Raw genomic sequence first — 26,944 nt, 5'->3', positions numbered from 1 at the left:
CCCACAATATAAAGGCTTTATTGAAGAGAGAAAGAGGTGGGGGAGGTTAAGACTAAACTTCAGGTCTGATTTGTTAGACACAATTTTGCTAAGAGTTTTGGAAGAACTGAAGAGAACAAAAGAATATTAAACAATTTCTATTTTGAAAGACTGACTCCCTTAGACTCTAGGTTTAGTGCAAAAAGAAATTGAAAAAGAGCTAAAATTTGTTTAAACCAACATCTCAGGGTTAGAATTACATTTGTAGTTTTATTTATTTATCATGAAAAGAGAAATCACCAATGCTACAGAACAAACACAAACACAAAAAAAAAAAAAAAAAAAAAAAAAAAAAAAAAAAGAGACAGAAGGAGAAAAGGAAGACTGTTTTCCTAAATTAGTGATTAATATAGACCAGCACTTGAATGAGGCCTTAACCCTACTCATCCATACAATCACATAGGTCAAACAGCATAGCCACACACAATCAACCATAAAGAATAATTCTATATTTTTATTTTGGCTTAATGATGCTTGGGTAACAATCAAATTAGGGGATTACCTATTTGTTTTATGTAAGATGTATTATTTATTTGTTTTTCTATTTGTCAATGCTTTTCTTATTTGTCATTCCTCTCTCTCTCTCTCTCTCTCTCTTCTCTATCTTTTTCCTCTGTTTGTTCTCTAGCTATTTTTTCAGCCTCTTTTCTTTTTCTGAGGCTATTCTATCAGCCTCCTCTTTCTGCTCTCTAGCTTTTTTAATATTCTACTCTTTCTGCTCTCTAACTATCCTCTCTTTCTTTCCCATCTCCCTCCTCTTTTTTCTCTTGCTTTTCTTTCTTCCTTCATGAAATTTAATATAAATTGTGTCATATCTACATGACTACTTTTTTGTGACCCCCTGCTGGACATTGGGCTTCTACTACTAGTTCTACCTTGATTCCTTCTGTCATTATATCCTCCTAATTTGTTTTCTGAGTCTGTTTGTTCTCTGTATGTATTTTCTCTTACCTGCAAGTTCCCTTCATGTTGCCTAGCATCTGAGAGGTGAGTTGATTTTGTTTTCATATAATAATTTTTATGGCACTTGGTATTAACCAAGTGACATATAGCAATTGCCAATTCTGTCAGTCTGTCTGTCTGTTGGTCCTGGTTTTGCTACTTTAGGCACTTCCAGGTAAGCTAGGGCAATAAAATTTGGCAACCATATGAGGGACTGGACCAGATTAAATTAGAAATAGTTGTTTTCCCAATTTGACCATCTGGGGGGGGGGCAGTTAATTTGGAAAAAATAGAAAAAATGAAGTATTTTTAACTTATGAATGGGTGATGGGATCTTAATGAAATTTGATTTTTGGAATGATATTGTGTCTCAGAGCTCTTATTTTAAATCCTGACTGGATTTGATGACATTGGGGGGAGTTGGAGGGGGGAACCTAAAATCTTGGAAAACACGTAGAGTGGAGGGATTGGGATGAAACTTGATGGGAAAAATAAGCACAAGTCCCAGATACATGATTGACATAATCGGAGCAGATCCACTCTCTTTTGGGTAGTTTGGGGGGGGGGGGGTAATTCTGAAAAATTAGAAAAAATGAGGTATTTTTAACTTACGAATGGGTGATCGGATCTCAATGAAATTTGATGTTTAGAAGGATATCGTGTCTTAGAGCTCTTATTTTAAATCCCGACCGGATCTGGTGACATTGGGGGGGGTTGGGAAGGGGAAACCTGTAACTTGGAAAACACTCAGAGTGGAGGGATCAGGATGAAACTTGGTGGGAAAAATAAACACAAGTGCTAGATACATGATTGACATAAACGGAATGGATCCACTCTCTTTGGGATAGTTGGGGGGGGGGGGGTTATTTCTGAAAAATTAGAAAAAATGAGGTTTATTTTAACTTACAAACAGGTGATTGGATCTCAATGAAATTTGATATTTAGAAGGATATTGTGGCTCAGAGCTCTTATTTTAAACCCGACCAGATCTGGTGACATTGGGTGGGGGGGGGTTGGGAGGGGGAAACCTAAAACTTGAAAAACACTTAGAGTGGAGGGATCAGGATGAAACTTGGTAGAAAAAATAAACATGATTGACATAACCAGAACGGATCCGCTCTCTTTGGGGTAGTTGGGGGAGGGGCTAATTCTGAAAAATTAGAAAAAATGAGGTATTTTTAACTTACGAACGGGAGATCGGATCTCAATGAAATTCGATATTTAGAAGGATATTGTGTCTCAAAGCTCCTATTTTAAATCCTGACTGGATCCGGTGACGTTGGGGGAAGTTTTGGGTGGGGAACCTAAAATCATGGAAAACGCTTAGATTGGAGGGATCGGGATGAATCTTGGTGGGAAAAATAAGCAGAAGTCTTACATACGTGATTTACATAATTGGAACGGATCCGATCTATTGGGGGGGGGGGGTTAATTCTGAAAAATAAAAAAATGATGTATTTTTAACTTACAAAGGAGTGATCGGATCTTCATGAAACTTCATATTTAGAAGGACCTCGTAACTCAGATCTCTTATTTTAAATCTCAACCGGATCAAGCGTAATTGGGGGGAGAGTTGGGGGGACCGGAAATCTTAGAAAATACTTAAAGTGGTGAGATCAGGATGAAACTGGATGGGAAGAATAAAAACCTGTCTAAAATACGTGACTGACATAACTAGACTGGATCTGCTCTCTTTGGTGGAATTTGAGGGGGGGGGGGGGTAATTTTGAAAATTGAGGTATTTGTAACTTACGAAAGGGTGACCAGATCTTAATGAAATTTGATATTTTGAAGGATCTTGTGCTTTAAAGTTCTTATTTTAAATTCCGACCAGATCCTGTGACTTTGGGGGGAGTTGGAGGGGGAAACTGGAATTCTTGGAAAACATGAAAATTGGGGTATTTTTATCTTACAAATAGATGATCAGATGTTAATGAAATTTGATTTTTAGAAAGAATTCATGTCTAAGAGCTCTTATTTCAAATCCGACCAGATCCTTTGACATTGGGGGGAGTTAGAGGGGGAAATCTTGGAAAAACACTTGGAGCATAGGAATTGGAATGAAGCTTGGTGGATAGAATAAACAAATGTCCTTGATACGTGATTGACAGAATCGTACTGGATTCGCTCTCTTTGGGGAAGTTGGGGGGGGGGTCAGTGATTTGGCGAGTTTGGTGCTTCTGGACGTGCTAGGATGATGAAAATCGATAGATGTGTCAGGGAGCTGCACAATTTGACTTGATAAAGTCGTTTTCCCAGATTCGACCATCTGGGGGGCTAAAGGGAGAGGAAAAATTAGGTATTTATAACTTACAAGTCGGTGATCGGATCTTAATGAATTTTTATATTTAGAAGGACATTCTGACTCAGCGCTCTTATTTTAAATCCTGACTGGCATTAAGCCTCATATTTTCCTTTTTAAATCAATCTATTGATTCATAGAATTTTGTTAGAGCTCATACCATATGATCTCTTGGCTCTTAGCTCTTCTCGCCTCGTAACAAGTGCCATATGAGCTCTTAGCTCTTGTTCTTTGTGTATTACCACCACTTTCTATTTCATCTTCTCTCAGGATATTGGGCATGCTTCTTCTCTATTGTAATCTTTTGCCTCTCTATCTGGGAATAATCCCTTCTGAATATGCATTGTATTCTTTTCTCCTTCTATGGTTTTTACTGGAGATAGTCCTATTCTTGATTTTGATTAAGTTCCCCCTTTTGCAAGTGTCAGAAATTTCTGTTTCATCCCCTGAAAACTGTAGGATTCCATCTGATGGTGAATTCCCTAGGGTACTTCTAGTTGGTGTTGCATATTAATGTGAATCTGAATACAATTCTTCTGGTTCACTGCAGTAGCTTTTTTTGAATTCGTCTCTAGTTATATTAATTCTTGCCCCTTTTCTGACCTTGTGTGAATATTCTGTCCATCTGCTATTATTTGAAAATTCAGTTAATTGTCAAAATACCTCTTCAAATGGTGATTTGTACTTCTGGCACTATCTTGTGATAAATTTTTACATCTCAATTTGCTGATTATTTTCCAAAACTAATTAGTCATGTAATATATTGATTCACAAAATTCGATTTTATTCTAACCAGGCAATGCCCATTCAGGTTTTTTTAACTTGTAATTGATTCCATCTTTTTCCTGCAATTTTTATGTACTCACAATAGGCTACTGTGTAGGCTAAATTAAATTGTCTTTGGAAAACACAGATTTTATTGCTATTAGTGTTACTGATAGGTCCCTTAGTTGCTGCCATCAAATATTGTAATGATAACCACAGCTGCTACCAGATATTGGTGTGGAAATGGTACTGCACCACTTATTAGAGAGGAAAAGCTTGCTGGTGCCAAATACGGTAATGGTATGCCTGGCGGTTACCACTGCTGTAGTGTAAATATAGAGTATATTCGTACATCTTTTATGGTACACTTTGCTCCAGGGTATGGTCAGGTGATCAAATGATAAAACAGGCAAAACTCTTGGCCAAGGGTGCACCCGATTGGGGTCACCACTAATATTTCTAGCAATTTCTTTGGAGAGTAAACTGCCCCCCCTGTTGACATACTAGTGATAGTATTTCTTGTGAACTCCTTTCCTACCCTGCCTGGGTTCCTGGAAAAATAATCTCACACAGCTGTAGAAAATAGCTTGCTTGTATTCTTCCAAAGGTAACTTAACAAAATACACATATATGTCAACTTTGAAAAAACAGACCCCTAAAAGGGGTCTCTATGTAGACTAAAAAATAAAACACCACTTCTCTACAAAAGCACTTTCTGTAGGGATGGACCTTAGATTGACCCTGGCCAATCTGCTAAATTAAAGTTCAAATCCCTGGCTTCTTTTGGATAATATTATCTTTCAATGGCCCAAGACAAGAGGATCAAAATTGAATTTAGCTTGCAAGCTTACTTATTGCAAAATAACTTATTTTTAAATTAAAAAAACAAATTTTTTTAATTGAAATTATGGAGCTACATTAAAACTTAAAACAAACAGAAATTATTCTGTATATTAAAGGGGCTGTCCCCTCCTTAATGCCCTGCTCTTTACACTAAAGTGTTTTATTGTTTTAAAAAGTAGAGTTGTGAGAAAGGGTCAAACTCTAGCATAAAGAGCAGGGCATTGAGGAGGGGACAGTCCCTTTCATATACAGAATAATTTCTGTTTGTTTTAAGTTTTAATGTTGCTCCTTACTTTCAGTTAAAAAAACTTGGTTTTTTATTTAATTTCTGAACGTTCTTTAAATTAATGCAGGTTTTGATTTATGCTCAATGTACATGAATAACTTAAACAAAATTTGAATATTAATTTTACTTTTTTGGCTAAATGGCTTTCTTAAAGTTTTGATTGGACTGTTTTGAGAACAAAGTGGTGGAGGAGGGGGCCTAGTTGCCCTCCAATTTTTTGATCACTTAAAAAGGCCACTAGAACTTTTTATTTTATTTACGAACGTTTTTATTAGTAATAAATATATGTAACTTACAAAGTAATCTTAGTTAAAGAACTTCTATATATGTATCTTTTTATTATATACATGAGGGGGGTATGCCCCCTCGGCAATACCTTGCTCTCTACACTAAAGTTTTATTTTGTTCATATTCTTTAAGAATGACCCATTAATCACAAAGGCCATTTAATTATAATAAATAGTTCTTTTGAAATTGCTAAAAATACTTTAGCATAAAGAGCAAGGTATTAAGGAGGGGACAAAACCCTTTATTTATGTAAACATTTCTGTTTGTCCTAAGTTTTAATGGCGCTCCTTACTTCCAGTTGAAAAAACTTGTTTTTTTTTCTATTTAATTTCTTAATGTTTTTAAATTAATGCAGGTTTTGATTTTGGCTCACAGTACATGAATAATTAAAACAAAATTAGCATATTAATTTTACTTTTTTTGGCTAGATGGCATTCTCAAAGTTTTGATCAAACGATTTTGAGAAAAAAGGGTGAGGAGAGAGCCTAGTTGCCCTCCAATTTTTTGGTTACTCAAAAAGTCTGCTAGAACTTTCAATTTTGTTTTAAGAACGTTTTTAATAGTAATAAATATACATAACTTACTCAATAAACTTCTATATTTGTTCATTTTCATTACATACATCAGGGGTTCGCCCCCTCGTCAATACCTTGCTCTTCACACTAAAGTTCAAATCTTGTTCCAATTCTGTAAGAATGACCCCTGAATCACAAAGGCCGTTTAAATAAAATAAATAGCTCTTTTGAAATTACTTTAGCGCAAAGAGCGAGGTATTGAGTAGGTTTTTTTATATTTAATTTTTAATTGTTTTTTAAATAAATCTGGAGACTCCAGCACCCCCTTTATGGAAATTCTCTTCCCCTATGATACATTCCTCCATGGAAAGATCTTCTCATGTAACCCTCTCCCTACGATCAGAAAAAAATTCCCCCCTGAAAACGTATGTATACTTCCCAATACCCAATACTATATGTAAACAATGGGCAAAGTTCATAAATAGCAGCCCTTCCCCTGGGGACTGTGGGAGATTAATTTGTCCTCAAAGACATAGTTATCAGATTTTTTGACTATGCTGAACAAAATGGATATCTTGAAATATAGTTCTGATGACTTTGAGAAAAAATGAGCGTGGGAGGAGGCCTACTTGCCCTCCAAATTATTTGGTCACTTAAGAAGGGCACTAGAACTTTTAATTTCCGTTAGAAAGAGACCTCTCACACCAAAAAAGACAAACAGATAAACAAATAAACACACATTTGGGATCTTTCTTCTGGCAAAAATACAAAATTCCACATTTTTGCAGATAGAAGCTTGAAACTTCTACTTTGGCGTTCTCTGATATGCTGAATCTGACCACCTCTTCCATATCAAGTGCCTCTGCAAATTCTGTTGGTCTGTCTGTCTGTCCCAGTTTTGCTAATTTAGGCACTTCCAGATAAGCTAGGACAAGTGAAATTTGGCAGGTGTATCAGGGACGAGACCAGATTAAATTAGAAATAGTTGTTTCCCCAATTCGACTATCTTGAGAGGAGTGGGGGACGGTTAATTCGGAAAAATTAGAAAAAATGAGGTATTTTTAATTTACGAACGGGTGATCGGATCTTAATGAAATTTAATATTTAGAAGGATTTTGTGTCTCAGAGCTCTTATTTTAAATCCCGACCGGATCCGGTGACATTGAAGAGAGTTGGAGGGGGAAACCTAAAATCTTGGAAAACGCTTAGAGTGGAGAGGTTGAGATGAAATTTAGTGGGAAAATAAGCACAAGTCCTAGATACTTGATTGACATAACCGGAACGGATCCGCTCTCTTTGGGGGAGTTGGGGGGAGGATTAATTCTGAAAAATTAGAAAAAATGAGGTATTTTAAACTTATGAAGCAGTGATCGGATCTTAATAAAATTCCATATTAAGAACGACCTCATAACTCAGATCTCTCATTTTAAGTCCCGACCGGATCCAGTGTCATAGCTGGGGGGGGGGTGGGGAACGGAAAATCTGGGAAAATGCTTAGAGTCGAGAGATCAGGATGAAACTTGGTATGAAGAATAAGCACAAGTGCAAGATACGTGGCTGAAATAAGCGGACCAGATTCGCTCTCTTTGGGGGAGTTGGGGGGAGGGTAATTTGGAAAAATTAGAAAAAATGAGGTGTTTGTAACTTGCGAACGGGTGTTCAGATCTTAATGAAATTTGATATTTAGAAGGATCTTGTGCTTCGGAGCTCTTATACTAAATCCCGACCAGATCCGGTGACATTGGGGGGAAATCATGGAAAACGCTTAAAGTGGAGAGATCGGGATGAAACTTGATGGGAAGAATAATCACAAGTTGTAGATACGTGATTGACATAATTGGAATGGATCCGCTCTCTTTGGGGAAGTTGGGGTGGTGGTGGTGTTAATTTGGAAAAAATTAGGTATTTTTAACTTAAGAACGGTTGACCAGATCTTAAGTCTCAGAGCTCTTATTTTAAATCCCGACCAGATCTGGTGATATTGGAAGGAGTTGGAGGGGGAAACCGGAAATCTTGGAAAACGCTTAGAGTGGAGAGATCGGGATGAAACTTGGTTTGGAGGATAAGCAAATTTTGTAGATGTGTGATTGACTTAACTGGACTGGATCCGCTCTCTTTGGGGGAATTAGGGGGTGAGTCCAGTGCTTTGGCGAGTTTGGTGCTTCTGGACGTGCAAGGACAATGAAAATTGGTAGGCGTGTCAGGGACCTGTACAAATTGACATGATTTAGTCGTTTTCCCCAATTCTACCATCTGGGGGGCTGAAGGAAGAGGAAATGTTAGAAAAAATGAGGTATTTTTAACTAAGAGTGGGTGATCGAATTTTAATGAATTTTGATATTTAGAAAAACTTTGTGTCTCAGAGCTCTTATTTTAAATCCCGACCGGCATTAAGCCTCTGTTTAACTTACGAGTGGGTGATCGGATTTTAATGAATTTTGATATTTAGAAAAACCTCGTTTCTCAGAGCTCTTATTTTAAATCCCGACCAGCATTAAGCCTCTGATTTTCCTTTTAAATCAATCTATTGATTCTTAGAATTTTGCTAGAAGTTCAAGGTTCATTTATTATAACCAATATATACGATATATAAGAGCTCTTACCATATGAGATCTTGGCTCTTCCGGCCTCGTCACAAGTGTCATATGAGCTCTTAGTTCTTGTTCATTAAGATAGTACAAAAACAATATTAATTTCCACACAATATCTGTAGACTCTATCAGGTATGGCACAAACTATATTATTTTCCTGTATGAATACCTCTGTATATTATAAATTAATTGTCAAGATTTGAACATAATAATAGCATAACAAGGAGAAAAGAAAAAAGACCTGCAAAATAGACTTTACCAACTATTCATCCTTGCTATAAACCAAAAGATTTTTTAGCTATTGGAGATTTTAAATATTTATTCCTAGATGTGTGAAATCGCTGTTTTGGGAGCGGGATTTGTTGGGCTTACAGCAGCTGCTCTACTTGAAAGTGAAATACCTGATGCTAAGATTACTGCAATAGCTGACAAATTTATGATAGATACCCTAAGTGATGGAGTTGCTTGAATATTCATACTGGGAACCAGCTTTAGCAGACCAAATCCAGAAATAACAAGGCAAGGTTGACTTTTTCTTATTAATGCCAAAAATGTATAGTTACAGTTTACTGGAGTAAGAAAATATCAAGAATAAGAACGTTTCGTTGTTTCCTTTGAAGTTGTCTTTTGGAAGCCTGAGAAAGAGCTTCAAACAAGTCTTTTTTGATTTTGTTTTCTTGGCTTATGATTTCAAAATTCCTCAACATTCCTAAAGGGTATCAGTGTTATTCGCATTTTTGTAATTTAGAGGCAATTATGTCTATTAGAAAAGACCAAGAATAGTAAGAAATATAGCCAAAACTTACAATAAAAAAAGAGCTATTAGGGTTATATATGGTGGTCAAGAAGAGAAATTATATGGTAAACACTCCAAAAAGCACATGATTAGAAAAATTAAAGTGCAAATATAAGTTTAATATAGTAGTGCTTTCATTAACTGTTTTCACAAAACTAAATTGTCAACTTTTCAAAAACTTTATGGTTGGAATAGGTATTTAAGATTAAAATAAAAATCTGTTGGAAAAAAGTTTTGATTGGAAAAAATGAGCCATTGAAGTTTTGAGCAATTGCAATTACACTTACTTTTGAATTTGAAAATGTATGTATAAACCTGACTAGGAACTAGTCTAACTAGTTTTCTTTGATGGTATTAAATTAAAAAACAAGTTTTGTCAACCGAAAGTAAGAAGCAACATTAAAACTTAAAACGAACAGAAATAATTCCGTACGTGAGGAGGACTGCCCCTTCCTCCACCCCTCTTTTTACGCTAAAGTCTTAAAGTTCTTTAAAAACCCTTCTCATTCAAATTCAATGGACTTTGTGTTTGAGCAGTCTTTCTTTAACAGTTGTGAAGAAAAGTTAAGCCTTCTGACCATCTTTTAAATTGTGCCAGGAACTCCCCTTACTCATCCCCGTATCAAATTTCCCTGAAAAATTCCCCCATAAACTTGACTTCTCACGGAAAATCCTCCCTCTAGAAAAAAAACCTGCAGAAAATATCCCCCCCTTAAAATCTCTGTATATCTCCCAATAACAAATACTGTATGTGAACATTGGACAAATTGCATAGCTCTTTCCCAGGGGACTATGGGAGGTCATGTCATCCCTAATGGTATAGTTATTGGACCTTTCAATTATGCTGAATCAAATGGCTATCTCAAAACGTTGGTTGAATGTTTCTGGGGGAAAAGGAGCGTGGGAGGGGGCTAGTTTCCCTCCAATCTCTTTTTTCACTTAAAAGGGCACTAAAACTTTTGACTTCTGATCAAATTAGCCTTCTCTTGATCTTCTACGATTATTGCTTCGATACGATCATCCCTAGAAAAAGACAACGAAAAAACAAATAAACACGCATCGATGATATTTCTTCTGGCAACAAATAATTCAGAATTGCTCATTTTTGTTTATAGGTGCTTGAAACCTCTACAATAGGATTCTCTGATATTCTGAATCTAGCGGCGTGATTTTCATTAACATTGCTTGACTTTTTGGAAATGTTTCCTCCCTTTTCCAAAAATTGAGTCAAGTTTCTCAGGGTCGTAATTTTTGATTGGTAAACTTAAACTTGATGAACTTTAAATAATTAGAATCAGCATAAAATTCAATTTTTTTGACGGGTCTAATATTATAGTAATTCTTTTTTTAGAGTTTCGGGTACTATTGAGCCCAGTTGCTCCTTACTTACAGTTCGTTACCACGTTGCTGGTTGAAATATTACTTAGGACTCGTGTTTTAAAATTGCTATTAAATAAAAACACGGTAAGTAAAGTAGGCAGAATAAGGTAAAATTGTAAAATAAGTTAAAAAAGAAGAAAATAAGAGAAAAAAGCCAACTTTAATATAAAGAGTGAGGGTTTAAGGAGAGATAGCTCCCCTTGCATATGGGACAAATTCTGTTATTTTAAGTTTTAATGTTGCTCCTTGCTTTCCGTAGAAAAAAAAAATGTTCAATTTAGCTTCTGATTGCTTTTCAAATAATGCTGGGAAATACGCCTCTCCTTCGATGGAAACACCAACACGAAAAATCCCCTTTATGGAAATTCCTACCGTGTAAATCCTCCTCCTCCCAAATTGAGTTCCCTTCAGACAACTCCATTCTCATTGAAAAGTCTCCCTGGAACATTTCCTGAACAATTCCCCCTAGAAGACTCATTACTTTTATTTGAAAAAAATCATTAATTTCTGATCGTCCTTCGATCAGAAATTTGCCCTTGAAGTCAATGTTTCCGTAATAGAATTTTTTCCCCTCAGAAAATACTTGTGGGAAGTTTCTCCCGCGAAAGATCGAAAAAGAATAACGCAAAATGTACGAAAAAGAATAACCGAAAAAGAAATACGAAAAAAACAAAACGAAATACGATAAATAAATACGATAAAATACGAAAAATAAAGAAATACGAAAAACTAAAAAGGATACAAAATTAGGACAACCATGGTAATCAAAATGACTGATTGATTATTTTAATTATCAATTGAATAATTAAAACTGATTAAATAAATAATTAAAATTGAATAATAAAATTTATATAACAATTGATTATTTTTTATTATTAGTCAATTAGATTACTGAGCTCTGATCCTCGGTTCCAAATAATAAAGTTGCAATAAAGAATTCCAAAGAAATTAGAACCTCATAATAAGGGGTAGACAGTTAAGCATTATATAGATTGAGTTGGAGAAGTCTTTATATGATTTATATTTATTTGTGAAATTAGAAAGTAAACGTGAGAGCCATGTTATGATATCACTCTTTTTATGACCACTTTAAACGTTTTCTTGCTTCTCAAATGTAGCAGGCATTGCTACCGTGGTCTCTCCCAGAGGTCTGTTTAATGACTTGAAACTCTTGAGATAAGTCAAATCACTCTTAAATGAAGCTTAACCGACGTCAAAATTGTTCTACACACCAATAAGTAAATATGTTTTTATTCCTTAATAGTTTTAACCACCTCTTTTTTCCCTGCCTCTAATCGATAACTTACAGACATGTAAGCAGACATATTAAAAAAGGGTTGAAACGATAATGTTTTTAAAAAAGATTTTATATAGTCATATATAAATATTATATTTATGTAATATAAAGTTTTTTTTTTCAGTGGGAATCAAGAAAGTTCATCTTGAAAAGAGGATTTAATTCAAGAGCTGAAATTTTAACCACTAATAATCCAAAAATTGTTAAAAAGGAATGGACTGATAACCGTGCGAAATAACTATGTTCACTATGGTTTAATTCGTGCAGTTCGTGAAGGAGAGCTGGAAAGAACAAGGGAGCTAATCAATAAGTTTTCGGCTCTTACTCAAAAGGATGGTCAGAAGGATATGTATTACTTTGTGATGCTTTGTTCAACCGACAAGTAGAAATTGCTAAATTACTTTCAAATTACGAGTGTAAAGTAAGCAGTGAAAACATCATCCCTTCTGACTCACCACTTCATTTGGTTGTTGCTAGTAGTCATACAGAAGTTGTTGAAATGATTCTAGACAAAGGAGCTAGGATTCATGCAGTAGACAAGCTGGGAGAAACTCCACTTCACTGCGCGATAAAAAACAGTGATAAAAATGTTGAAATGACCAAATTGATGCTAAAGCATGGAAGTAATGTTAAAGTAAGAACAAATTATGGTAGAAGTCCACTTCATTTAGTAGCTTCTAGAAGATGCCCACAAACTGTTGATTATCTTTTGATGCATGGGGCTGATGTTAATGTTATAGAATATAATGGTGCAAGTCCACTTCATTTAGCAGCTTCTGGAGGATGCTCTCAAACTGTTGATTATGTTCTCAAATATGGAGCCCATGTTGATCATGTATATACTTGTACATGGCATAAAGGATATACACCACTGCACTGCGCTGCTTAAGAGGGCTGTACTGAATTTGTTCAGCTACTTTTGGATAGTGGTACTAATGTTGATGCTAAAGGGGAAGATAGCAACACCCCTCTTCATATTGCTGTTTTGAATAAAAAAGAAACCATTGTTTAACTCCTTTTATGGTATGGAGCTAAAGTTGACAATCAGGATAAAAATGACAAAACTGCACTACGCCTTTGCTTTTGGAAACAGCATTTTACTTGATGATTATTTGAGAGAACTAACAAGCATGAGGAAAGAGAAAATTGTTAATTGCAATGTTTCATTTTATGACATTTTGGTGAAAGGAGCAAGCTCGTTAGCAGCATATATGAGGAATGAGAATGTAGCGGGAGTTTCAAAAACAGCAAGGTATTAAACGCAATTTCCATCATATGCTAGCATACTGAAAAATCAATTCAGAAAGAGTATGGAAATGAATAGGTTACTTGAACCGGCCAATAGATAATTCAATTATGTCTTTTACGGCTATACTGAGTTACCAGATGAAAGTGCTGAAAAAATATTGAACTATATAAGTAATGAAGACTTGAAAAATTTGATAGATGTGTTTGAGCCTGATTGTAGCAGTTAAGAAGGAATAGTATAATTAAGTACTTCTAATATAAAGTTATATTTTGTACAATTTAACTGCAATTTTGTGTGCAAGGGTAAATTTTAGAAGATTTTGAGTGTCATTTTAAGGGAATAGAGGTATGCACAGTGGACTCAGAGATGGACAATAGTAAATAAGGTGAAAAGCTTAGAATTAGAAATTGAAAATCACTTATTAAAAGAGGAAAAGAAAAGATGAGTTATAAGAGCTATGTGTGGCAGAATAAGTATTGGCCGTAGCCAGTGAAAAGACAAAGGAGCCAAAGAATAGTTTTTTATGTAGTGAAAAAATCAATATCTTTTTTTATAAATACATACAATGACTATTAAGCTAAGCTATCTTTTTTACAACTATTAACTAACCCCCCCCCCCCCCACCCTGAGCATTTCTGGCTTTATAAGCCGTAATCTGGCCAAAAACGAAGTTTTTCCCGTGAACAGACCATTTAGAAAAAAAAACTAATTTCTTGAAGAAATCAAAAGACAAAAATTATATCCGGTTTGGTAGTTTAAATTAAATGACTAATCTGTTTCAAGCTATGTGCCATTCATATCTTCATTTATTTATAAGTAAGGGTATAAAGGATACGACATTAGACTTTACATTCCCTACCGGCGATGCTGATCTCCGTTTCTTGGCCCTTCAGCCAGGAAGTGCAATGGGGGGTTAGGGGCCAACCATCCTCTGCTTTCGCAAACCTTTCCTGTTTACCTTTCCCAGATTTCTCCAGGTACCCATTTAGAACTGGGTCGACTCTGGTTAAGCCTACAGAGTCACGCCACTGACCTCCGTCCCAAACTGAACAATTGGGTACACTGTGATTCGAACCCGCGTCCTCTCAGACAAAGGATCCTGAATCAGCGCACCAATTAACTCGGCCAGGACGGCCGAGTTGAGATTTCAAGATTTTATCATCTTGAAATAGTGCTTTTCAGAAATTAGAGTGGGTGTGACAGTTTATTTAATTACCAATGGTGTTTTTAGAAAAAAAAGTTGTTCATATTCATGGCCATGTTCAGGGGTTTAAACACAGACTTATCACTAAAAAATACTAATCCCTGAGAAATAAGATAAGAAAATAGCATTAGATTAAAACCAACAAGATTTTTATATTTGCACTTATGTTTTATAGTTTGTTTGTTTATGTATTGTTTTATTTTGTTAGTAATTAATTGAAGTCAAACTTGCTGTCAATGACTAGATGAGAAACGCAAAAAAAAATAAAATGAATAGTCCAACCAAACTTAATTCTAAGGGAAACTTCCACAAACAGGGACAAGGCTGACAACCGCTAAGCCTTCTAAAGGCCAAAACTTCATTTGCATTTTATTGAAAGCAGCTTTTATTTTGAGTAGTCGTAACATAAATAAAAAAAGAAAAATAATTATAGCAATAACCAGGATTATTGAAAAAAAATTAAAAAAGAACACAGACTGTTTAATATATAATGATATATTATCATCACAACGGAGAATCAACTTTTCCAAACCTATTTAAAAAACAAAGCAATTTTCTTTGCCATGTAATAGGCTGTGTTAATCTGCTATTTGGGTGGATTTTTGATGTTGAAATAAGGTCTCTTTATTTTCAGAAAACCAGCCATGTGCTAACAGAATTTTTAATCACATCAAACTATTTTGCATAAATGGTTTGATGTATTGGATTTTTGAATGTTGGGCATACCTGACTTCGATGACTTACCGTTTATAAAGCATTTTTATATCCTTGACTTCTCTGAAACTCTGGATTTATTTATGATATAAGGAAGAGCTTTAAAATATATTTAATTTTCAGCAAAGCAAAAATGACGCTCCGGCCTTGAGAAGGATTGAAGGGTGTTATCCTTACTCATATTTGTGATAAGTTCCGTCTGTTGTAAATTTGATTCGTCTATCTGTTGTAAATTCTGTTTGTTTTTGGTCACGTTTGTTTATTGATAGTTATTCCATCTCGTTTAGAGTTAGAATTATTATTTAACTGTGCTTTGACTTGGTATTGGTCTAATTTAACATTTTTACTTTTAGGAAAAAGTTCTTTCCTAATTTCTCGACATTAAATTTTTTTTTCTTTTTTTATTTTTCCCTTAGTTTGGCACACATGCTTTTCTAAAAATTACCATTAAATCCTCAAATATTCTTTAAATTGCTGGAATTTCATATTTATGTCAAAAGTACTTTGAATTTTGTAAACGAAAACCCGAAGTCACAGTAACAGAAAAATCATCAAAAACGTGTTGAATACCTTCTGAATCCAGTTGACCCACATAGAATCCCAGGACAAAAGCAGAAGGTGAAAACAATCATCTAATGTAATATGAGAATTCCTTCAGTCGCCAGTAAAACCATTAAAGAAAGGCACTTTTCCTTATAACTTGTCATTTAAACACCATATTACCGACATTCTGGTGCTCTCATAGCAGGGTCAGAACATCCCAAATTTATAGCGATTCCTAGCTAGCAAATGACATAATTAATAATAATAATAATAAACTAAAGTAAATAAAAAAAACGAGCTTTAACTTTAACTGAACAAAGTCAGCATACTTGCCTTAAATTTGTGTGAATTTTTTCTTTAACATACTCAAGAGTAAAACAACATGTTAAACTTCTTATAGACTGTAAAACGCGGCACCTTTGTTAGGGTCACTCAGTAGTAACTTAGCTGTTAGTTTACATCACTGTCGATCCTTGGGTTAGTGGTGCCCAGGGTTCAAACATAATCACAAATAGCCGAATAAAAAGGGAAAAATATGATGAATATGGGCACCCCTTTTCAATCACAGCACCCAGGGCAGCTTGCCCCAGCCTTTCCACAGTCAATGGATATTTTTCACCATTTTTCGCCTTTATTTTACTTATGTTTGTTACAAATAATACTCACTTTAAAAAAATTAGCTCACACCTCAGCATTCTCTGAATCAACTATGAACTCAACTAGCAATATAGAAAGAGCCATCTAATTTTTTCTCTGGTTAAACTTGTGTCTTTTAACGGATTATCAAATCCTATTTTAGCCTACTTTCATGTTTTATGCTAGTTTTCATCAAAATGAATTTAAAAACTTTGTCCACAGAATAAGTTTTTTCAACAAAACTAAAGAAAAATGAGCAAATATTAAATCAAATAATCTACAAAGCATAAAACTACCACAAATGGCCCCCAATAAATAAATAAAACCCAAAACGAATAGAAATTACAATAAATAACAGATTCAAACTCAAAACAAGCAAATATTAACACGAGTAGGGTTGGCAGCCCCCATGGCTTCTTAAGACCAGAACACAATCTGCACCTTACTGAAAATAAATTAATGTTTTCAGATTTTTATCTTTAATAAATAAAAAATGATCCTACTTTGAGGAATAAATATCAGCGAATGTATATTAGACTGACAACGCACATTCATTTATATTCCAATAAAGTGCAAATTATGTTCTGGCCTTGAGAAGCCATCGGGGTTGTCAGTCCTACTCATGTTAGTTTGTGTACGTTTTCTAGTTCAAAAATAATAATAATACATTGTGCCAACATAGTCACTTATGTTCTTTACATAAGCGCCGCTGTTGCGCTGCTTACAATATAGTTTTATAATAATAGGTGCTAGTGGCTATAATATCTTTTAAGATACCTGACAGCTTTATTGACAAACAATATTTTCCTTTTGTTTCACAAAACAATAATTAGATACTTTCCTTTCTACTACTGCTTTAATTCTACTCACCTTTGTGGACAGTTGAGTCCTATATTGTGATCTACCAAATTGGTTTTTCAGGCAAAAAAGATTTTAAATTTACTAAACCGTGTAATATATAAAAAAATTATGTAGGGAAATGCTCTAAACTATATTGATCGTAGTACACATAGCTCTTATAAATCGTCTTTTCTTTTCCTCTTTTAATAAGGGATTTTCAATTTCTAATTCCAAGCTTTCCACCTTATTTAATATTGTCCATCTCTGAGTTCACTGTGTATACCTCTATTCCCTTAACATGACACTCAAAATTTTCTACTATTTACCCTTGCACACAAAATTACAGTTAAATTGTACAAAATATAACTTTATATTAGAAGTACTTAATTATACTATTCCTTCTTAACTGATACAATCACGCTCTAAAGCATCTATCAAATTTTTCAAGTCTTCATTACTTACATAGTTCAATATTTTTTCAGCACATTCATATGGTAACTCAGTATAGCCGTTAAAGAGAGAATTGAGACATCTATTGGCCGGTTCAAGTAACTTATTCCTTTCCACATCCTTTCTGAATTGATTTTTTCACTATGCTAGCATATGATGGGAATTGCATTTTATATTTTGTTGTTTTTGAAACTTCCGCTACATTTTCATTCCTCATATATGCTGCTAACGAGCTTGCTCCTTTTACCAAAATGTCATAAAATGAAACATTGGAATTAACAATTTTCTCTTTCCTCATGCTGGTTAGTTCTCTCCAATAGTAATCAAGTAAAATGCCGTTTCAACAGCGAGGCGTAGTGCAGTTTTGACATTTTTATCCTGATTGTTGACTTTGGCTACATACCGTAAGAGGAGTTAAACAATGGTTCCTTTTTTATTCAAAACAGCAATATGAAGAGGGATGTTGCTATCTTCCCCTTTAGCATCAACATTAGCACCACTATCCAAAAGTAGCTGAACAAATTCAGTACAGCCCTCTTAAGCAGCGTAGTGCAGTGGTGTATATCCTTTATGCCATGCACAAGTACATACCTGATCAACATGGGCTCCATATTTGAGAAGATAATCAACAGTTTGAGAGCATTCTCCAGAACTGCTAAATGAAGTGGACTTGCACCATTATATTCTATAACATTAACATCAGCCCCATGCATCAAAAGATAATCAACAGTTTGTGGGCATTTTCTAGAAGCTGCTAAATGAAGTGGACTTCTACCATAATTTGTTCTTACTTTAACATTACTTCCATGCTTTAGAAGTAATTTTGTCATTTCAACATTTTTGTCACTGTTTTTTATTGCGCAGTGAAGTGGAGTTTCTCCCAGTTTGTCTACTGCATTAATCCTAGCTCCTTTGTCTAGAATCATTTCAACAACTTCTGTATCACTACTGACAACAGCCAAATGAAGTGGCGAGTCAGAAGGGATGATGTTTTTACTGTTTACTTTACACCCGTAATTTAAAAGTAATTTAGCAATTTCTATTTGTCTGTTGAACAAAGCACCACGAAGTAATACATATCCTTCTGACCATCCTGTTGAATAAGAGAGCTCAAATTATTGATTAGCTCCCTTGTTCTTTCCAGTTCTCCTTCACGAACTGCACGAATTAAACCATAGTGAACATAGTTATTTCGCACGGTTATCAGTTCACTCCTTTTCAACACTTTTTGGGTTATTTGTGGTTAAAATTTCGGCCCTTGAATTAAATCCTCTTTTCTAGATGAACTTTCTTAATTCCCCCTGAAAAAGAAATATTATATTACATAAATAAAATATTTATATATGACAATATATAGTCTTTCTTTAAAACGTTGTCGTTTAAAAGCTTTCTTAATATGTCTGCTTACATGTCTGTAAGATATTTGCTGTAAGATATTAGGAATAAAAACATATTTACTTATTGGTGTGTAGAACAATTTTAACGGCGGTCAAGTTTCATTTAAGAGTGATTTAACTTATCTCGAAAGTTTCAAGTTATTAGACAGACCTCTGGGAGAGGGCATGGTAGCAATGCCTGCCACATTTGAGAATCAAGAAAACGTTTAAAGTTGTGATCAAAAGAGTGTATATATATATATATATATATATATATATATATATATATATATATATATATATATATATATATATATATATATATATATATATATATACATCGTGTGAAAATCTATTGAATGCTTAACTATCTACCCCTTCTTATGAGGTTCTAATTTCTTTGGAATTCTTTATTGCAATTTTATCATTTGGAACTGAGGATCAGAGCTCTATAATCTAATTGACTAAAAATAAAGAGTAATCAATTGTGTAATTTTAAAAAATACTATAATGAAAACCAAATATATTTGTGTGTTTTCGCTTATTTTTATTTATATTAAAAATTTAGCATTTTCATGAGAACTCTTTAGTCATCTTTTTTTGTATCCTTTTTTGTTTTTTTTTGTTTTTCGTATTTCTTTATTTTTCGTATTTTATCGTATTTCGTTTTCGTATTTTTGCAGCTGCTGTTTTGACACACTTAAAACAGTGTTTAAAACCAATGTTGTTCAAACTGCTTAGAAAGTTTGGGTGGTTATAGGAGTAAGCCCCTCTTATTTGTAAACCATGATTAGCCTTGTTACATTAAATTAACTTTTTAGTGTCTTGCTGTTGATGTTATTATGACAAATACAAGAACGCACTACTCGAAATATGAATTTTTCTTTACTACTGCTATTATTACTACTACCCAGAGCAACATATAGTTTTTATCCTCCTGGGAGGGGGGAGTCGAGGGGGCAGATGTAGATTTTGCCTCCCCCTCCACATCATCAATTCTATAAATTTTACAATTTTTGTTTAGATAGAAAGTTAAACGTATATCATAGGTAATAATGGTATGTGTTAATTAAATGTTATTTTAATGTATGTTATTTAATGCTAATTAAATGTATGTTCTAATTACATAATTATATTATTTGTCAAAAGATTTGGTTTCATCAGCTCACAATTTATTTGCTCTACTTTTTAATGATGAATAATGTAATTAACTTGAAAAGAGGTTCACTCTCTCAAATATAGCCTAAAGCTTAAGCCTAATAATATGGTAGTGGGTGAAGTTAATTGATTTAATCATTCATGAAATATGTATTTACCCAACACAATTATCGAATAGGAAAAACGCCTTCAAAAAGTCAAGAGGCCGTAATGATAATCTTATCATCAGGTTCAACATATCATAAAACCCTAGGGTATACGTTTCAGACTCCTGTCTTGCCAGAAGAAAGATCATGGATGTGTTCTTTTTTTTTAGGGGTGATAGTATCGAACCAATGATCCTATAAGATCAGGAGAGGCTCATTCAAACGGAAATCAAAAGTTTTAATTCTCTTTTTAACTGAGGACAACTTAAAATTAGTTCATCCCAAGCAGTACAATAACTTGAGTAGCCCTTCTTTCACACCCCCTTTTGCCCTAGAGATATCCGATCAAAATTTTGAGAAAGAGATATTATTCAAAATAGTTAAAAAGTCCAAAAACTATGACTCGGGGAAAAATTTTGTTTGGAAATATTTTAATGATTTTGTATGTACCAGAACTCCTAAATGAGATTCGTTTTATTTATTTTGCTTTCTCTTTAGCGACTCTATTTTGTATATGGAGATGTTCTGAGGTAACTGTCAGGGAAAATAGTCTGCGTGGCTGGAATAGTTTGGGAGGATTTTTGCCTGGGGGGATCCTCCATGGGAGAAACTCTCCACAAGTATTTTTTGCAGAGAAAAATTCTATTAGGGAAGCGTTGACTTCCAGGGCTAATTTTCGGAGGAGGGGAAGGGGATGATTTTAGACGTGATTTAAAGAATGATCAGAAATTCCTGATTTTTTTTTCAAATAAAAGCAATGAGTATTCTAGGGGGAATTGTTCACAGGAAATTTTCCAGGGAGACTTCAATGAGAATGGAGTTGTCTGGAGGGAACGTAATTTGGGAGGAGGGGGATTTACTTGGTAGAAATTTCCATGAAGGAGATTTTCTGTGTCGGTGTTTCCATCGAAAGAGAGGTGCATTCCCCGGCATTATTTGAAAAGCAATCAGAAACTAAATTAAACTTTTTTTTTCAACTGAAAGCAAGGAGCAACAGTAAAATTTGATATAGCAGAATTAGTCCCATATATAAGTCCTTGAACCCTCGCCCTTTATGCTAAAGTTGGCTTTTTTCTCAATTCTTTAAGAACGACTCCTGAAACACAATTTCCGTTTAGTTGCAACAAGAAACTTTCTTAAAATACTAAAAAGTCACAAATTGATGAGGGTACAGCCCCCCCGCCCCCCAGTATCCGAAATCATTTTTGTTCGTTTTATGGTTTAATATTGCTCCTTACTTTCAAACAGTTCGCGGTAACTAACGGTAGGCTAAGCAAGGAGCGGTGCGGGCAGATTTTCTGCTCTGGAGAATTTCCATGGAGACTTTTCCATTGGGAGGAAAGTTTCTTGGGGGGTGAACTTTTCAGGGGAAATTTTTCATTTCGTGAATTTGCCAGAATTCCTATAAATTTTTGTATATGTCTTGCTTTCTCTTTGCCGATTCAATTTTACTTGTAGAGTTAAAGTTAAAGGTTATCGTCCAAGGTAAATTTCACCAGGATTGCATCGTTCAAACGATATTTCCGCGGAAAAGGGATTTTTTTTCCGTGGAGGTTAAGCCAGATTTCTTGGCATTATTAAAAAACAATCAGAAATTAAATAAAAAAGTATTTTCAACTGAAAGCAAGGAGTAACATTAAAACTTAAAACGAACAGAAATTATTGCGTATATTATCAAACAGTTCGTGGTAACGAACTGTAGTAAGGAGCGACCTGGCTCAATAGTAACCGAAACTCTAAAAAATGGAATTTTGATACCAATAGTTACATCAAAAGAATTGCATTGTAATGTTGATTTTAAATATATAAGTTTCATCAAGATCAGTTATACCCATCAAAAGTTACGAGCCTGAGAAAATTTGCCTCATTTCAGAAAATAGGGGAAAACACCCCCTAAAAGTCATACAATCTTAACGAAAATCATACCATCAGATTCTGCGTATCAGAGAACCTTATTGTAGAAGTTTTAAGCTCCTATCTACAAAAATGTGGAATTTCGCATTTTTTGCCAAAAGACAGATCACGGATGCGTGTTTATTTGTTTTTTTTTTTTTTTTTTTTTTTTTTTTTTTTTTTTTTTTTTTTTTTTTTCAGTCGTGATCGTATCGACTGAGTGGTCCTAGAATGTCGCGAGAGGGCTCATTTTAACTGAAATTAAAAGTTCTAGTGCCCTTTTTAAATGACTAAAAAATTGGAGGGCACCTAGGCCCCCCCACGCTCGTTTTTTCCCAAAAGTCACCGGATCAAAATTTTGAGATAGCCATTTTATTAACCATAGTCGAAAAACCTAATAACTATGTCTTTAGGGACGACTTACCCCCTCGCAGTCCCCGTGGGAGGGGCTGCAAGTTACAAACTTTGACCTGTGTTTACATATAGTAATGGTTATTGGGGAGTGTACAGACGTTTTCATGGGAATTTTTTTGTTTAAGGGAGAGATTTGGGGGGGGGTACATTGGAGGATATTTTCATGGAGAAACTTGTCATGGGGGAAGAGAATTTCAATGAAGGGGACCCAGGGTTTTCTAGCATTATTTGAAAAAAACAATGGAAAAATAAATATGAAAAGTTTTTTCTACTGAAAGTAAGGAGCAGCATTAAAACTTAAAACGAACAAAAATTATTACGCATATGAGGGGTTTATCTCCTCGTTATACCTCACTCTTTACGCTAAAGTATTTCAAGCATTAATCATTATCATAGTATCAAGTATTTAAAGCATTTGAACTATTTATTCTACGACCTTTGTGATTCAGAGGTCATTCTTAAGGAATTTGGACAAAATTTAAACTTTAGGGTAAAGAGCGAGGTATCGACGAGGGTTGAACCCCCTCATACACGCAATGTAACGTTTGTAAAACGTGAAAACGTTTGGAAAAAATTAAAAGTTCTTGTTGCTTTTTTAAGTAATCAAATAATTGGAGGGCAACTAGGCCTCCTCCCTCGCTCCTTTTTTCTCAAAATCTTCTGATTAATTGTATTTAATTATTATGCAAATTTCGTTTTAATTACTTATTTGCGGAGAGATGCATTAATTCAAAAACGTTTAGAAATTAAAAAAAAAAAACAAGTTTTTTTAAACGAAAGTAAGGAGCAACATTAAAACTTAAAACGAACAGAGATTACTCCGTATATGAAAGGGACTTTTCCTCCTCAACGCCCCGCTCTTTACGCTAAAGTTTCTTACTGTTTTAAAAATAGAGTTATGAGAAAGAGTCAAACTTTAGCGTAAAGAGCGAGGCGTTGAGGAGGAAAAGCCCCTTTCATATATGGAGTAATTTCTGTTCGTTTTAAGTTTTGATGTTGCTCCTTACTTTCGTTTAAAAAAAACTTGTTTTTTTTTATTTAATGCTCTTTAAAGAGCGAGGCATTGAGGAGGGGACATCCCCTTCCATAGACGGAATAATTTCTGTTCGTTTTTAGTTTTAGTGTCGCTAAGTTTAAAGTTATAAATAAACCCACATCCATGATCTTTCTTCTGACAAAAAATACAAAATTCCACATTTTTGCAGATGGGAGCCTGAAACCTCTACAGTTGGGTTCTCTGATACGCTAAATCAGATTGTTTGATTTCCATTAAGGTTCTATGACTTTCATGGGGTGTTTCCCCTTTTTTTCGAAAATAAGGCAAATTTTCTCAGGAGTCATTCTTAAATAATTGGAACAAAAAGTCAAACATTAGCGTAAAGAGCGAGATGCTGACGAGGGGAAGAAACTTCCTCAAATACGTAATATGAGGGGCATTCACCCCCTCGTAAAAGACCTCGCTCTTTATGCTAAAATTCAAATTTTGCTCCATCCCAATTCTTTTAGAACGCCCCCCGAATCCCAAAAGTTGTATAATTAGAATAAATAGCTCTTTTGAAGTTGCTAAAAATACTTCAGCGTCAAGAGCAACTTACTGACGAGAGGGCGTTTCCCTTCATATACGTAATAATTTCTGTTCGTTTTAAGCTTTAATGTTGCTCTTTAAATTCAGCTGAATAAACTTATTTCTTTTTTTTAATTCAATTTCTGATTGTTTTTTAAACAATGCTGAGAAATCCAGCACTCCCTTTATGAAAATTCCCCTTCCCCTATGAAATATTTGTCCATGGAAAGATCCTTCCACGTAATTCTCTCCGCCTGACCCCCCTCCCATCAGAAAAAAATCCCCTTTGAAAATGTCTATTCTTCCCAATAACCAAAACTATATGTAAACAATGGGCAAAGTTAATAATTCAGCCCTTCCCCCGGGGACTGTGGGGTATTAAGTCTTCCTCGAAAACAAAGTTATTAGATTTTTCGACTATGTTGAACAAAATGGCTATCTTAAGTTTTGATCCGTTGACTTTGGGAAAAAATGAGCGTGTGAGGGGGCCTAGTTGCCCTCCAACTTTTTTGGTCACTTAAAAAGGTCAGTGGAACTTTTAATTTTCACTCGAATTAGCCCTCTCGCTACATTCTAGGACCACTGGGTCGATATGATCACCCCTGGAAAGAAAAGAAATAAACACACATCCGTAATCTTTCTTCTGGCAAAAAATATAAAATTCTGCATTTTTACAGATAGGAGCTTGAAACAGTCGGGGTTCTCTGATGAATCTGAATTCTATGACTTTTTTTCAAAACAAGGCAAATTTTCTTAGGCTCGTCACTTTTGATGGGTAGGACTAAATTAGATGAAACTTAGATACTCAAAATCAATATAAAAATCCGATTCTTTTGATGTATCTTTTTTATGAAAATTCCGTTTGTTATACTTTCGGTTACTATTGAGCCGTTTCTCCTTACTTACATTTCGTTAGCACGAACTGTTTGATGCGAAAAACTGCGATTTTTCATGCGGAATTAAGGTATGCACGATTTGCACATGAATTTATGATAACAAAAATTTAGTAGTATAAAAAAATACAGCAATTTTAGTCAAATCCAAGCATAAAACTGAACGATTTTTCGCTTTTAGTCAAGTACCCATGGTTTCCCTTATCGTGCAATAGTGTTATTAGCAAAGAATTTTTGTCAACACAAGTCTGATTTTTTAATGCCTTCAGTTGTAGATAATTGAATAAAGGTTCGGAAGACGTATATTTTAAATGATTATATGGCTTAAATACTTTTCAAACTGAAGATATTGACAATATTGTCCAGCATGGAAGAAAAGGCGCATCTCAGCACATAAAACCTTGCGGTTTTCCCCATTATGCAATAAAAGCTCAATGCAGTACACTGCTTTTGAGTGGGGAAACCTAAAACCTCGGCTCAATTTTGACTAAACCTCAACCCCCCCCCAACCCCCCCCCCCTTTGAATGGTGGCTATTTGGACCATATAATCAGACATTCAAATAATATATCCCAACAAACCAAACCTTTACTTCAGATAAAAGACCAGCATTTGACAACAGATCAACAAAATTAACACAAAATATTCTTTACTTTTAAGATCGTTTTCTAAATCTACAAACAGATGTAACGTCAATGTTTTTATTAAAAATTATTTTAAAATCACACTTAAAAGGAACAGGAATTATTCAGCTAGGGATGTGGAGAAGTTTGAAAAAAAAATAAAAATATTCAGACTTACTTCAGAAAGTAGATCAACATTTGATGATATGCTAATTGTCAAAATCAAGAGCATTTTGAATTCTTTCGTTAATGAATTTTTTTAAGCTTATCGCCATCCAATTCTAACTGGAACGTGATTTCTGAACAACGGCCGTAATTGTTTTGTTTTTGTGCTGTTTCGAGAAAATTTTTGCAGCTATATTTGGATTGTCCAATCCTGTAGATTTTCTACCAACTTGGTCACCAATTGCTTAGAGTGCATAATTGAAATTAGAGGTCTTTTTCTGAATTGTGTCTTGATGTTTGATAAAAGCGGGAATTGTCTTTCTGCGGCTGCATTTGAATATGGAACTGCACATATATTCAACATAACCTAACCTAGATCGCTATACTCTGTCTCGCGGATTTATAAGACTAGCCAATGATTTCCAGAAAGTAGAAGAAGATTACTCAGTACCATAATTCTATGCATCTCTGCCTTATCCTCATAGACCAACAACCATGTTGTTTCAAGGTTGTTACACGCCATCTCGATTCATGGTTCTGATTTCCCAAGATGGTGTGAGAAACGGCCAGTCAGGCCACAGCTTAGATACCAATACAGTTATGAAAACTCGATTTATTTTTGGGACACAGTGCGCGGTAGCGATGCTAGCGGCTGGAGACAGGAAACTGGTATTGGTATCTAATTGGTAACAGGAAACTGGTATTGGTATCTAAGCTGTTTATGCGTCTACGCGTCGGAGCTCGGGCTTGGAGGAGGCGCCAAGTTCAGAGTTCTGTACCAAAAGCTTTTCATGGACAAGATAGGAGTTTTCATAACTGTATTGGTATCTAAGCTGTGAGTCAGGCCAACGACAGGGTCGAGCCTTACTTCACGTACAACTTCCGGGCCCAAACAGACAATATCTTTTAAACTTGGATTGTTGTTGTCGTTCGTCTTCCGAATTAGTAATACGATCTCGACAATAAAGGCCAGACAATTCAGATGGAACTGCTTCAAGTGGTTAGGGGTAACCACTTCTCGAAACAATTCAGA

The 26,944-nt window shown here is 34.8% G+C and overlaps 3 protein-coding genes across 6 annotated transcripts in view; 2 read left to right on the top strand and 1 right to left on the bottom strand.

The window, feature by feature from the left end:
• LOC136039156 (zinc finger protein 501-like) overlaps positions 1–26,944 on the top strand; it is a 48,091-nt gene that overhangs the window by 613 nt on the left and 20,534 nt on the right. The window contains exon 2 of one of the 4 annotated variants that reach the window (XM_065722657.1): positions 8,900–9,090. The exons of the other annotated variants lie outside the window; for them this stretch is intronic. The gene's annotated coding sequence lies outside the window, so the exon portion shown is untranslated. The remainder of the gene's footprint in view (positions 1–8,899; positions 9,091–26,944) is intronic. 4 annotated transcript variants of the gene reach the window in all.
• Positions 12,544–12,933, top strand: LOC136039635 (serine/threonine-protein phosphatase 6 regulatory ankyrin repeat subunit C-like). The gene has a single exon (XM_065723532.1). It carries the CDS (start codon positions 12,544–12,546, stop codon positions 12,931–12,933), a length of 390 nt encoding a protein of 129 aa, XP_065579604.1.
• LOC136039634 (ankyrin-1-like) lies at positions 13,300–26,434 on the bottom strand. Its single transcript, XM_065723531.1, has 3 exons — positions 26,356–26,434; positions 18,272–18,773; positions 13,300–13,330 (listed from the first exon to the last, which is right to left on the bottom strand). The coding sequence occupies exons 1-3, from the start codon at positions 26,432–26,434 to the stop codon at positions 13,300–13,302; spliced, it is 612 nt and encodes a 203-aa protein (XP_065579603.1).

Source organism: Artemia franciscana, chromosome 19 (genome assembly GCF_032884065.1).
Source record: "Artemia franciscana chromosome 19, ASM3288406v1, whole genome shotgun sequence".
Classification (NCBI taxonomy): domain Eukaryota; kingdom Metazoa; phylum Arthropoda; class Branchiopoda; order Anostraca; family Artemiidae; genus Artemia; species Artemia franciscana.
This window is presented reverse-complemented; position numbering and strand designations above follow the sequence as displayed.

Coding starts and splice junctions, on each gene's coding strand:
- LOC136039635 (XM_065723532.1), top strand. CDS start 12,544: ATGATTCTAGACAAAGGAGCTAGGATTCATGCAGTAGACAAGCTGGGA.
- LOC136039634 (XM_065723531.1), bottom strand. CDS start 26,434: ATGGCGTGTAACAACCTTGAAACAACATGGTTGTTGGTCTATGAGGAT. Junction 18,774..26,355: donor GCATAGAATTATGGTACTGA/GTAATCTTCTTC, acceptor CTTATTCAACAG/GATGGTCAGAAGGATATGTA. Junction 13,331..18,271: donor ATGGAGCCCATGTTGATCAG/GTATGTACTTGT, acceptor TTGATTTTTCAG/TATGCTAGCATATGATGGAA.